At 43.4% G+C, this 14,346-nt stretch overlaps 1 protein-coding gene across 18 annotated transcripts in view; it reads left to right on the top strand.

The window, feature by feature from the left end:
* The window catches only part of CEP112 (centrosomal protein 112), a 422,023-nt gene that overhangs the window by 258,394 nt on the left and 149,283 nt on the right, over positions 1 to 14,346 (top strand). For all 18 annotated transcript variants that reach the window (XM_067714849.1, XM_067714863.1, XM_067714851.1 and 15 more), the window contains one exon: positions 7,062 to 7,292. In XM_067714849.1, coding sequence (XP_067570950.1) covers positions 7,062 to 7,292 — 231 coding nt within the window. The remainder of the gene's footprint in view (positions 1 to 7,061; positions 7,293 to 14,346) is intronic.

The raw sequence follows: 14,346 nt of genomic DNA, 5'->3' as shown, positions 1-14,346 counted from the left end.
AGCGTGAGTGCCCAAGAAGCTCCGTGAGTGAGCACCTGCTTTCTCCAGCTCCTCTCGCCCCAGCAAGGCATCTGCTTGCCTTGACAAGACTCAGGGCAACACCATGTTGGGTTCTTGTTTCCAACACGGCAGTGGGACAGATGAGATTGTCCCAGGGCTGAGCAGGGGGAGGCGGGAGCAGAGAGCAAAGCTTGCTTCCCATCCTGCTTCTTTCAGCTTACGGGTTCCGGGTTTTCCTCCCGGACCGCAACCCCTTCCCCTCCACAGACGCGTGGTCTGCAGTTCAGGACAGCCTTTGTCCTCCCCAGGAGCTCCTTGGAGTTTGTTTTTCTGTTGTTTTTATTGTTGTGGTGGTTGTTATTATTAATATCTCAGATTCATGCCTCCTGTGGTTTCTCCATGGTTGATTCTGGGAAACAGAGTCAGCAGCCCATCCTATTCTGCCGTATCGATATCACTGAGTGTTTTTTAAAGGATTATTTTTTGTCCCCTAAAAACATAACTGTTGTCACTACCTAAGCCTATCTGCTCTTAGAAGATTTCTCTTCTGTTTCAGAACGTGATTAAATTGACCGTCTCTTCTCTTATTACGCCCAAATATTGTGTTCAAAGGGGAGGAGTCTTAAAACAAGGAGTAGAAAGCAAGAGACTTTGTTTTCAGGATAGTTGGTTTAGAGCTGTGTACCAATATCCAGGTATCAATACATCCATGAAACAGGGGAGCAAATGCACTTAAAAAGCCTTTTATATGAAGTCCTCTTACACTCTTCCCAGGGATCATCTATTTCGAATCAGCTTTTTAAGGATAGAAATGGAGCACCTGTCACCTCCAGCTCCCAGTCTCAGATTCGTTATCATTCAGCCGTTTCTCCTTCTCCAGCATAAATGTGTTTGACCAGCCATCTGTCGTTCCTGTCTCTTGTGATCTAGTGTCAAGAGGGGGCAGGGCCAGTAGCTGAAATAGTATGAACTAACCCCAAGCCAAGGTGAAGGAAACTTTGGATTTTAACAGTGTCCATCATATTGGCTTATTTAGCATCTGTCACCTTCAGTGAAGTAATCGGCATCAGGTGCCAGGTGCGGTCAGTACTCAGAGTGCTGTTTAGCTTTGAGGAAGGCTAGCAGTTATTACTTAGCTCACAGAAATGGTTAGCGTTCAAAATAAGTGAGTGCAGGATGTTTATGGAAAATGGGGTAATCTCATAGTGTAGGTATTTTGATTTTTAAAGCAATTTCTCAGCATTTGCCTTTGTATCCTGTTCCCATCATCCCAATGTAACTTTTGTCCTTACTGTCACTTTCGGGTCTTCTAGTTCCCGGTCAAGGAATTGCTGGTTTATACAGTGCTTGTTGAAGTACGTAGTACCTAAAACAGTTATCACTGTGTTTCAGAAAATGCTGCATTCTTAGCTAATGCAGAGACAATAATAATAATAATAACAACAACAGCAAGTCCCCTTAGCCTGAACTAACTGTTCATCTGATAGCATGGCATGCTAGGTTCCCTGATCTACTTTCCCTCTGAAAACAACTAAAAAGGCTAAATACAATTTTCTTTTTAAAGAACATCTTTTTGAGTGTATTCACAAGCTGTTAAGTTAGGTAGGATACTCAGATATCAACATCTAAATGAAAACAGAAACCCCGAGGTGTAAGCAGAGCACTGAGGCAGCTCTCACCTTGAGGACCTTTTCTAAAACTGAGTGAACTTGAACTTCAGTTTGGGGCCTCTTATTGGGCACAGGGGAAAAACAAAGCCCAGGGTTTGCTTAAGGTAGAAGATCTAGGCTACTATTGTGCATAAAGCTGGGACACCAAGGGCCACACCCACCATGTGCACGTGAACTAGAAACAACCTTAACGTTGAGTGGGGTGCCCCTGAAAATTCATAACCGTAAGCCAGTGCTCGTGGATGTGTGATGCCTGAATTCGCACTGTCACCGTGTCCTGGAAAACGAGTCTGAGAACTCACTCTAAAGTCGTCCAGACATGCTGACATCTCCAGGGCCCTGTCAGAGTCACATGATTGCCAGAGAACCACTTTCAATTCCAACAGATACGAACTTGCACTTAAAAAGAACAACAATGGGGCTTCCCTGGTGGCGCAGTGGTTGAGAGTCCGCCTGCCGATGCAGGGGACACGGGTTCATGCCCCGGTCCGGGAAGATCCCACATGCTGCGGAGCAGCTGGGCCCGTGAGCCATGGCCGCTGAGCCTGCGCGTCCGGAGCCTGTGCTCCGCAACGGGAGAGGCCACAGCAGTGAGAGGCCCGCGTACCGCAAAAAAAAAAAAAAAAAAAAAAAAAAAGAACAACAATGCAAAACGGTAGGAGAAAAAACAAAGTACCATGAACCAGGGTCTTAAAAGTTTTTGAACAGCAGAACGAGACCTGCAAAGGCTTGAGATGCTGGAATTATCAGCCACAGAATAGAAAATAGTCATAGTTAGTATATGATGTAAACTTAGAGATTTTAAAGGAATTGAAAACACTAAAATGGCAAGGGCGTTTAAAAATTACCATGCGTATTTGTAAAAGAATAAACTCCTAAAAATAAAACAACTGAAATTCAGAATCTGAAGGGATTTGAGAGCAGATTACACACAGAAAATGTCTAGAACGTAGGTGAGAGGACAAGATGAAAAATATGAAAGAGAGGTTAGATGAAATGAAAGAATGGGAAGATCTATGTACATCGTGTGGGTTCATAAAGAGTGGAGATAGAATGGAACAGAGACGTTAAATTAATAGGTTAAGCCTGAGAGTCATGCAGTCGTTATAAAAAACAGATCCAGGGAGGAGCATGTCCCAATCAGAATGAATAAAAACGTATCTACACTTAGAGAAATTAAAAAATTGAAGAATACAAAACACGAAGAGAAGATCTTAAAAGCAGCCAGAGAGAGAGAAAAAAAATTACCTTCCAATGAATAGCAGCTGACTTTTCAACAACACCCCTAAAAATATTTTCAGATTAGTGAAAACTGAGAGTGCTTGGCACTAAACTTCTTTAAAGAACTTAAAGGATGCGCTTGGGGCTAAAGGAAAATGCTTGTATGGAAGGTCAGAGTTGCAAGAAGGAATGAGGAGACAAGACGGGGAAATATATGGATATATCTAAGCAGCTACTGAATAATTAGCAATTTTGAGTTGATAAAAACGAAATAAACTGAAAATAACAACTCTAGCATATAAATATGGGAGACTGCTACAGGACTTAAAATGTCCTAAGTTTCTTTTGTTGTTTAAGAGCATATAAAAAATAATTAACTTTAAAATTTGATAAGTGAAACATGGGTGTTGAGGCCTCTTACTGTGAGCACTAAAGAAAATACAGTGTGTCACTTCCAAACCAGAGAGGAGAAGAGAGTTGAAGGAGGAAAACATTTATTCATTCAGAATAAAAGAAGGAAAAGGGGGGAGAAAAGCAAAACATGCAGAGCATAGGGCAAACAGCACAAAATAAGAGACAAAATAAAGGCAAATATGTTAGCATGTACAAACTAATGGACTACATTGGAATAAATGCCCCATTTATTTTTTTTTTTTAACATCTTAATTGGAGTATAATTGCTTTACAATGGTGTGTTAGTTTCTGCTGTATAACAAAGTGAATCAGCTATACATATACATATATCCCCATATCTCCTCCCTCTTGCATCTCCCTCCCATCCTCCCTATCCCACCCCTCTAGGTGGACACAAAGCCACCGAGCTGATCTCCCTGTGCTATGCGGCTGCTTCCCACTAGCTAACTATTTTACACTTGGTAGTGTATATATGTCAATGCTACTCTCTCACTTCGTCCCAGCTTACCTTTCCCTCGCTGTGTCCTCACATCCATTCTCTACGTCTGCGTCTTTATTCCTGTCCTTCCCCTAGGTTCTTCAGAACCTTTTTTTTTTTTTTTTAGCTTCCATATATATGTGTTAGCATACGGTATTTGTTTTTCTCTTTCTGACTTACTTCACTCTCTATGACAGACCCTAGGTCCATCCGCCTCACTACAGATAACTCAATTTTGTTTCTTTTTATGGCTGAGTAATATTCCATTGTATATATGTGCCACATCTTTATCCATTCATCTGTTGATGGACACCTAGGTTGCTTCCATGTCCTGGCTATTGTAAATAGAGCTGCAATGAGCATTGTGGTACATGACTCTTTTTGAATCATGGTTTTGTCAGGGTGTATATGCCCAGTAGTGGGATTGCTGGGTCAGATGGTAGTTCTACTTTTAGTTTTCTAAGGAGCCTCCATACTCTTCTCCATGGTGGCTGTACCAATTCACATTCCCACCAGCAGTGCAAGAGTGTTCCCTTTACTCCACACCCTCTCCAGCATTTATTCTCTGCAGATTTTTTTGATGATGGCCATTCTGACCGATGTGAGGTGATACCTCATTGTAGTTTTGATTTGCATTTCTCTAATGATTAGTGATGTTGAGCGTCCTTTCATGTGTTTGTTGGCAGTCTGTGTATCTTCTTTGGAGAAATGTCTGTTTAGGTCTTCTGCCCATTTGGGGATTGGGTTGTTTGTTTTTTTGATATTGAGCTGCATGAGCTGCTTGTAAATTTTGGAGATTAATCCTTTGTCAGTTGCTTCGTTTGCAAATATTTTCTCCCATTTTGAGGGTTGTCTTTTCGTCTTGTTTATGGTTTCCTCTGCTGTGCAAAAGCTTTTACGTTGCATTAAGTCCCACTTGTTTATTTTTGTTTTTATTTCCGTTTCTCCAGGAGGTGAGTCAAAAAGGATCTTGCTGTGATTTATGTCATAGAGTGTTCTGCCTCTAAGAGTTTTATAGTGTCTGGCCTTACATTTAGGTCTTTAATCCATTTGGAGTTTATTTTTGTGTATGGTGTTAAAGAGTGTTCTAATTTCATTCTTTTACATGTAGCTGTCCAGTTCTCTCAGCACCACTTATTGAAGTCTTTTCTCCATTGTATATTCTTGCCTCCTTTATCAAAGGTAAAGTGACCATATGTGCGTGGGTTTATCTCTGGGCTTTCTATCCTGTTCCATTGATCTGTATTTCTGTTTTTGTGCCAGTACCATACTGCCTTGATTACTGTAGCTTTGTAGTATAGTCTGAAGTCAGGGAGTCTGATTCCTCCAGCTCCGTTTTTCTTTCTCAAGATTGCTTTGGCTATTTGGAGTCTTTTGTGTTTCCATACGAATTGTGAAATTTTTTGTTCTAATTCTGTGAAAAATGCCATTGGTAGTTTGATAGGGGTTGCACTGAATCTGTAGATTGCTTTGGACAGTATAGTCATTTTCACAGTGTTGACTCTTTCAATCCAAGAACATGATATATCTCTCCATCTGTTTGTATCATCTTTAATTTCTTTCATCAGTGTCTTATAGTTTTCTGCATACAGGTCTTTTGTCTCCTTACGTAGGTTTATTCCTAGGTATTTTATTCTTTTTGTTGCAATGGTAAATAAGAGTGTTTCCTTAATTTCTCTTTCTGATTTTTCATCATTAGTGTATAGGAATGCAAGAGATTTCTGTGTAAATGCCCCCTTTAAAAGACAAACTTTGATGAGATTTTTAAAAGAAGTTTCCAAAGTATATGCTATTTATAAGATATATAGCTAAAACTTGAGGGTACAAAAAGGTTTAAAAGCGTGGATAAAAATATACCACACAGGCTTCCCTGGTGGTGCAGTGGTTGAGAGTCTGCCTGCCGATGCAGGGGACACGGGTTCGTGCCCCGGTCCGGGAAGATCCCACATGCCGCGGAGTGGCTGGGCCCGTGAGCCATGGCTGCTGAACCTGCGCGTCCGGAGCCTGTGCTCTGCAACGGGAGAGGCCACAACAGTGAGAGGCCCGCGTACTGCAAAGAAAAAAAAAAAATTGTACAACTGGCCATCAAGCAATCTCAAAAATTTTCTGGCCATCAAGCAATCTCAAAAATTTTCAAAGAAGTAACGTAGTATAGAGTACATTCTCTGGCCACAATGCACTTAGAAGTGAATAACAAAAAGACAGTCATTAAACTTCACATCCTAAATTGGTTGTTGTCCCCCTAAAATTTCATATCCACCCAGAAGCTGGGAGTGTGACCCTGTTTGGAAATAGGGTCTTTGCAGATGTAATCAAGTTAAATGAGGTCATGCTCGATTAGGAGGAGCCCTAAGTCCAAGGTGACCATTGTCCTTATAAGAAGAGGGAAATTTGGACACAGAGATACAGACACACAAGCACAGCCACGAGGAGATGGGGGCAGAGGCTGGAGCGACGCATCGAGAAGGCAAGGATGGCAAGCAGCCACCGAAAGCTGGGGGAGACTCTGCCTCAGAGCCTCCAGAAGGAGCCTGCCCTGCCAGCACCTTGCTCTCAGACTTGCAGCCTCTAGAACTCTGAGAGAATAAACGTCGTCTTAAGCCACCCAGCTTTTCGTACTTTGTTGGGACGGCTCTAGGAAACTAGTATACCCCATAGGTTTGGGAATTAAGAAACATACTTCTAAGTAGATCATAAGTCAAAGAAAAAAATAAAAATGGAAGTTCAAAATGTTTTGAATTAAATGGTAATGAAAATGTCGTGTATCTAAACCTAAGAGATTAAACTTAAGCAATGGTAGAGCGGTATTTATAGTCTTAAGTTTATATAAATCAGGAAAGAAGAAAGGATAAAAATAAATGAGTTAAATATCCAAGATAAGGAGTTAGAAGAATAAAAAACCCAAGAATGTAGAATGAGGGACATAACAAACATAAGAGCAGAAATCAATGAAATAAAAACAAAAAATACAGTAGCAAGTACTAGACGAATCTTAGAAACATAATGTTGCCTATTTGAAGAAGCAAGTTGCAGAAGAGTACATGTAATGTTCCATTTACATAGGTGTTTGAAACAAGGAAAACTAAATGTGATGTATGTGGCAAACGATTTTAGGTAGGATCTCTGTCTGAGCTAGAAGGGGTGGCATGGGATTGGAGAAGGAGGGAAGCAGGAGGAAGGAAGCAGTGAACTTCCTTTGTTTGGTAGCCTCTTGCAGTTCTTCTTTTACGGCTCTCCTAGTCATATCCTCTGACCATTTTCCCATTTTTAAAAACAAGGTTATTGCTGACATGGAGGCACAAGTCCACAAGTTGAGAGAAGAGCTGATCAGCGTGAACTCCCAGCGGAAGCAGCAGCTGGTGGAGCTCGGTCTTCTTCGTGAAGAGGAGAAGCAAAGGACTGCTCGAGACCATGAGGCTGCCGTCAACAAACTGAAGGCTGAGTCAGAAAAGATGAAAATAGAGCTGAAAAAGACTCATGCCGCTGAGACAGAGATGACGCTGGAAAAGGTAAGATGCCCACCTGGATGTGTTATAGACAGTCGAGACCCGTGTTTGCAATCCACTGATGCCACCGTTATATTTAATCTCGAAGAGGTGGTGGACTTAGAATTAGTCTCCAGTTGATAAACCATTCAAATGAGCAATCTAAGTGTCTTGCTGTATGTCTCAGGGAGTTTCCTGACTTTTCCCTTGACTTTTGTGGAAGGGATTGTATGGAATATCCCTTCCATAGTTATTAAACATACACTGTGAGAAAAGTGTTATAATATTATCAAATATTATACTGATTAGGAGTATTGGGGTTGTAACCTTGAGTTTTTCCTAAGGTAAGACTAGGTTTCAGATCTTCCTTATGTTGTCTAATGGTCATTTCTAGACTTTACAGTTTTTTATGTGTCCCATAGATGATGACATATTTTCCCAGATTGATATTTCAAATGAAGAACTTTCTTTAGAATTACACATTTTTGAAATATATGTCAATATAATGTTTACACATTTTGAGTTGACTTATATTCCAGAGACAGCCACAAATATTTGTTCTTCTGGTGTTCTGGAAAAGTGTAAATATTTTAATCAGGTAGTAAAAGCGAATTGCTATTAATCATCACAACTGTCAACTGCCCCTTGAGTTCTTTAAGACCAACCTCTATCCTGGGATCAAGACACTGGGAAAGGGTAATTTAAGAATCTTCTGATTTTATTTTTTTCCTACCTCTTCTTGATCTTTAAATGGGAAGCCTTCATAGAGCATACCATGGCGTTCCAGGTGCTGCTCTACTAATTTTACCTGGATCGTGGCCCTAAGGTGCTCACTTTGCATCAGTACCGTCATTTACCTGAGGGTCAGATTTCAGCAGACTGGGCCCGTGGCAGCCTGGCTCTGAACCCAGAGATAAACCGGAAGAGGGCTCTGAAGAGGCAGGAGTGAAGAGGCAGGAGTGCACCTGGCTTCCTGGAGGGACCGCAAGGAGGCCAGTGTGGCTGGGAAAGACAGAGGAGGGGAGGACGAGGGGCTGAGGTCAGGGACGAGGCCTCTGGGGACGGACCGGGCTCCGTAGGGCTGTGGAGGCCACTGCAAGGGCTTGGCTTTGACCCCCATAAGTAGAGGAAGCCTGGCGTGTTTGGAGCAGAGGGCTCTCGGGCCACGCCCGCCTGCGAGGGTGAAGGTGGAAGTGGGGAGACTAGTTCAAAAGCTATTGCAGTGATTTAGACCAGAGTTGAGAGATGCTGGGCTTGGCCAGTAGCACTGAAGGTGGTACACGGGTCCAGGTGGGTTACGGTCTGATGGTCTGCAGGCAGAGCTGACGGGATCTGCTTTGGGTTCAGACGTGGGAGTGGGGGGTCGGGAGAGAGGCGGAGGGAGAGAGAACCTGTGAGTGAGTCGCCCAGCGTGATTCCAAGGCGACTTGCTGGAGCCACGAAGCGAGCGGAGTTACGTGCCCTTTGCTGTGTGTGAGAGACGGCAAGAGCTGCGCAGGCCACAGGGACACGACCTGGCTGAGGGGCCTTCGTACCCCAGTGAGGATGCTAGCAGTCATTCCATCAGAGCAGCGCGGAATCGTGCTCTTTGAGGCCAAAATATACAGGGTGTCAGGAACTGGGGAATGTCCTGATACCGAGTAGTTTTCGCCCCCTGACAAGCGCACAGGAGAAGGGGAAGCTTCCCGATGGGGAAGCTGCTGGGAGCTGACACACGCCGCACCTCAGCTCTGCTCACTGCCGCCAAAAGTTCAAAGTATCTCCAAGTAAATGTGCTTAAATGGCACGGATACCAGTGCACCTCGAGTTTTTAAAACACTGGACATAGTAAAGCCAGACTTACAAAACATACAGTTTAGCCTTCATTTTCTTGAATCACGTGTTCACATTTTAAAGGTTTCTTTTTAATAGGAGATGAATTTTTCAAGGATAGGTTTATATGTGTTACTAACGAATTGACAGGTTACAGATAATAAAAGAAATTTGTATTAGAAGCCATCAGTAATTTCTTTGGCAAGTATTTCTTGAATATTTTCTATATCTCAAAGGCATTATCCCAGGCACTTTGGGGCTACACAGAAAAAGGGAAAAAAGGCACCGTCCTTAAGGAGATTATAAAACAGTAGTGGCTGCAGGACACACACACGTACACAGATAACTGTAATGCAAGGTAGAGTGTGAACTGGGGGGAAATGGTTTTCTATTAAGAAAATCAGGGGAAATTACCTGGAAGAGATGGATGTCACTTGAACTGGACACGGGTAATGTGTAGGATTTTCTAGTGGGTTCTAAGCCACAGGAATGACAACAGCAAGAGCCACGTGCGTGGCATAGCGGCTACCGAGGGAGGGTGGCTAGCGCCGAGGCTGGAGACGGCGGGGCCGCCGGAGGCCTCCGAAGCTGTGGTGGGGATTAGGCCTCATGGGGTTAACAGTGAGGAGGTACTGAAGGTTTGTTTGTTTGTTTGTTTGTTTTTTTGCGGTACGCGGGCCTCTCACTGCTGTGGCCTCTCCCGTTGCGGAGCACAGGCTCCGGACGCGCAGGCTCAGCGGCCATGGCTCACGGGCCCAGCCGCTCCGCGGCCTGTGGGATCTTCCCGGACCGGGGCACGAACCCGTGTCCCCTGCATCGGCAGGCGGACTCTCAACCACTGCGCCACCAGGGAAGCCCAAGTACTGAGGGTTTCTAAGCCATGAAGTGTCAAGGTTCAAGCGGTTATTAGGAGAATCTTTCCAAGGTGCCGTGGAGTAGAGGTAGCTGGCAGGACTGGATTAATCCAGGTGACAGGTCCCCGAGGGCACCTCAGAGGTACGGGAATGTGGGGGGGGCCTCGTGGTGAGCACGGGCCAGAGGAGGCGTGTTTGAGAGTCAGCCCAGCCAGGGCGCCGATTAGACTTGTGAGGTGTAAACCCCGCCCTGGATGAATGGGGAATGTCGCAGTCTCTGGTCCGGGGAAGAGGATGAAGTCGGTTATGAACGTCAGTTGCATTTGGACCCAGCTGTGACGTTCCCTTGCGGTCGAAGGGACGTCTGTAGCTAATCCCAGGAAGAGCAGGGCCGGAGGAGTAGCCCCAGAATGGAGCCTGCGCAGGGAGAGTACAGACGGAGAACCAGCAGCTGGGGAGGGCTTCATCGGTGGAGTCGGAGAGGTGGCCCAAGAAGGGCCCTTACGGTGAGAGGGACGCGAGAGAGAAGGCATTTTCATGGGAAGGAAGGAGGAGAGTATTTGGAAGGAGGCTTGCCAAGAACGCGACAGAAGACCCGGAAGGATGAGGGTGAGAGAAGGGCCCCAGGATTGGAAACCGAGAATCGCTGATGAGCCTGGACGGATCGCTGCAGGTGGCGGTGTGGCCGCAGCACGGCTGCAGGGGTCAGGGAGGGGGGAGCGAGGGGCTGGAGATGAGGGGAAGCCTGACGCTCCAGGGAGGTGTCACCCGGAGAGCAGCGGGAGTTACGGAGGGCGCTTGGGTGGAAACACCTGGAAGTGCCTGGAAGAGGGAGAGAGAGACGAGAGACCCGCGCACCACTGCGGCTTGTGACCCGAGCGGCGAGGGCGTGAGCGCGGCAGGCAGGGCTCTGCTCCTGGGACCCGCCTCGCTCTCCCTGCCTGGGGTGCTCTCCCTGCCTGGGGTGCTCTCGCGCACGTTCTCCTATAGTCGTCCTCCCGCCTGTCCCCCGCTCTCCTTGCAGCCCCACCTCTAGCTGATGTCCTGTCCCCCTCCCTCCTCAGCACCTCCCGAGGTCTTCACAGTTCGTCTCACTCTCTGAATACATCTTCATTTTTTTACTTATTTGCAACGCCCACCCCCCATTAGACCATAACCTCATTAGCAGGACTTTGTCTATCGTTCATTTCTGTACTGCCAGTGTCTAGAAAACTTGGCCCATGGTGGGTGCTCACCTGTGTATGTTAAGCAGGGGATGGCAGGAGCCGTGACTTTCTAGGGGGAAGAAGGAAGGAGAGAATTGGGAAGGATACAAAGGAGTCTGGCGAGACTCGAGAAGAGCTTCTGTCTGATGCCATCTGGATCCTTAGTAAAGTGTCACCGCAGTCTGTGCAGTCTGAGGAATTTCAAGACGAGTGGGGCCCCTGGGCTGCAGGCTGAGCAGATGGTTGGGATGCAGCTGAAGGAAGGGGATGGAGGGAATGTGCACGGGTAGGATTGGGGTTCTGCAGGGAGAGAACAGAGCATGGCGGGGTGAGTCTGGAAGAATGGAATGCCCTGAACTGAACTGAGAACACAAGTGATACAGGAAGATAGAAGCGGGCTTTAAGTGGAGTGATTTTAGCTGACGTGGATAATGAATTAGAATGCAGGCACTTGGTGGCATCAGGAGGGCCTGGGGGACAGGAGGAGAGCATTAAGTTGCCATGTTAGTGCCATGAGTTCCAGAGTCCGTATGATAAAATACAAGTGCTCTGCTCTTGATGCGAAGAGCAATTTGCATTTCCCATTGATGTATATTTTTCCTTAGCTAGTTGAAGGAGTTCCCCACGCAGTGAGAACAGTGCTGTGAGTTCCCTGAAACAGTCCTTGAGAAATACTCGTTTCCAAAGCTTCAGGATCACGCATGGTGCCTCGTACAAAGTAGGCATTCGTACATGTTAAGTGAATAAACGAATGATGATGAACTTAGAAATTCAGTTCTGCGGTTTCTGCTACTGTGAATGGTAATACGAATAAATTAAAAATTGCCATTGATTCATCCAAGTTTGCTTTCAACCCAGTATATGTACTTTGGGTAGGACAAGATGCACCTTATATTCAAATATTCATTTCTATTGTTGTAATTCCCTTCATATTAGTAAGTTAAAAGCAAAGCATAACATCTTTTAAAGATAGTTTTAAAAATTAATAGATATTTGAGTTCTCACTATAAAAATTTGAATTAGCTCTAATGAATTGATAGATAATTCTCTTGCTAGCCTGTTGTGTCATCGTGCATGTTACTTGAATTCTTCTCACTATGTCTTATAAAAGGTTTAATGTTTTATCATTTTAAAATAAATCTGAAAGTTAAAATATTTGCTAGTGTTTCAAACTCCAGTGAGAATTGAGGATTTAGAAATTGATTTTCTCTCATTAAGTATAAAGTTGAGGTTCAAAGAGGAGAGAATAACCCCAGAATAATAAATAATCTAAATGTAGCCTTCCCTGTGGGTCTGGGTTGTTTCAGTAGCACTTACAACGTTAAGGTTATAAAAGAATTCCTAAGTCCAGATCCTCCCTGAGTTTCTGTCAGCAGCGATTTAGACCCCAGTGATATCTTCAATGGCTCTGAGTTAAGAGAAACATGAAATACCTCCACAAGGTCAAAATACTTGAAATAGAGAATCCAAGAGAATGAATGATTGACATTTGCAAAGTGAAAGCTGCTTTTCCAGCCTTTTAAAATCTTTTTAAACCAAATTGAAACAAAGTCCATAAAATCTGAACCTTTGAAAAATTAAAGAACATTATTATTAAATGATGGTCGTGGGTAACTCTCAGATGTTTGATTAAAACTTTGGTATTTTGGGGCTTCCCTGGTGGCGCAGCGGTTGAGAGTCCGCCTGCCGATGCAGGGGACACGGGTTCGTGCCCCCGTCCGGGAGGATCCCACGTGCCGCGGAGCGGCTGGGCCCGTGAGCCATGGCCGCTGAGCCTGCGCGTCCGGAGCCTGCGCTCCGCAATGGGAGAGGCCACAACAGTGAGAGGCCCGCATACCGCAAAAAAACAAAACAAAAAAACTTTGGTATTTAAAATTTACCATTCTTTCAGAAGTCTATTCAGCTATTTTAAAAATAGCCTTTCTTGAAATAGAAGATATTTTAGAAAATATGGGAAATAGAGAGGTGTAAAATTCCTTGTTACTATCACCACCCAGAGATAACCAATAGTAGTAATTTAATATGTATATAAAATAGCTATATTAACTTAGCTGACTGAGATCATACTAAATAAACAGCTATGCCTTTTGCTTTTTTAAGAGCTATGCTAATAATATTCCAATGTCATTTGGAATTCTTTGAAAATGTAGTTTTCATTTTTTCATAATACTGTGTTTTATGGATGTAGCATGATTTAGTGTGAAATTCCTTTATTTTTAAACATTTAGCTTTAAACATTTTTATGTAAATTGATGCAAAAATTAACATCTTCATACATCAAATTTTGTCAACATTTCCCTTTTTTTACCCCTTAGTTTAAGATCCCAGTAGAATTACAGGATCGAATTGCTTTTCAAAACGGTTGTACTAATTTGTATTTTCCCCAACAGAATATCTGTTTTATCTAGACAGTCCTTAGTATTAAACCTCTTCTTTGATTTGGGGTGGGGGGTGGTGAAAAACGTTAATTGTTTCTAATTTGCATTTTTAAGAGTGAGACTGAACATATATAATAGATTTGTTATTCGTGTTTCATTTTCTGAGAAGTGCTTGTTCACCTCCTTTGTCAGTTTCTCTTCTGTTAATGTCCTAGTGTTATCCTCATCACCTTATATAAACCTGTTTATGTTTAGGATGATGAAGCTCTTTGTGGCAGGTACTTTTGGTATTTGCCTTCTACTTTTGTCATTTAATTTTATGATACACAAAATTCTTATTTGTATTTGTGTAATCTATCAATTCCTTTGTGAAGTCTCCAGTATAAGTAGTTGTTTTAAGCTTCACGATTTGATATTTTAAAATATATGAACACATCAAGCATTTTCCACGCCGTACTAAGTAAAATGCTCTTATGAAATTGACATAGTACTTACCCGCTTGGGCTCCTGGTCTGTAATTTTAATGGTATCTGAAGGATTATACTGGAATTCTGCCAGCCTGAAGTCATTAAAAGGCTTTGAGCAACAATTCAGCATCTTTTTCAAATTTAAGAAAAGCTCCATATGGTACAATTATTCAAAGCTAAGGTCATAGAAACTACTTAAACCTTTGAAATTTATAATTAAAGGATTAATATTAACTTATGAAGACGTCATTTTGGCTTAAAATGGATTTCTAATCTCAATTCTGTTCTTTTTACTTTGATCTTTTCCCTGAGTTTTTCCTTTGCTAAAAATGTGAAGTTTGTATCCTTAAATTTTTAAATAT

This window comes from Pseudorca crassidens, chromosome 19 (genome assembly GCF_039906515.1).
Source record: "Pseudorca crassidens isolate mPseCra1 chromosome 19, mPseCra1.hap1, whole genome shotgun sequence".
Lineage (NCBI taxonomy): Eukaryota > Metazoa > Chordata > Mammalia > Artiodactyla > Delphinidae > Pseudorca > Pseudorca crassidens.
This window is presented reverse-complemented; position numbering and strand designations above follow the sequence as displayed.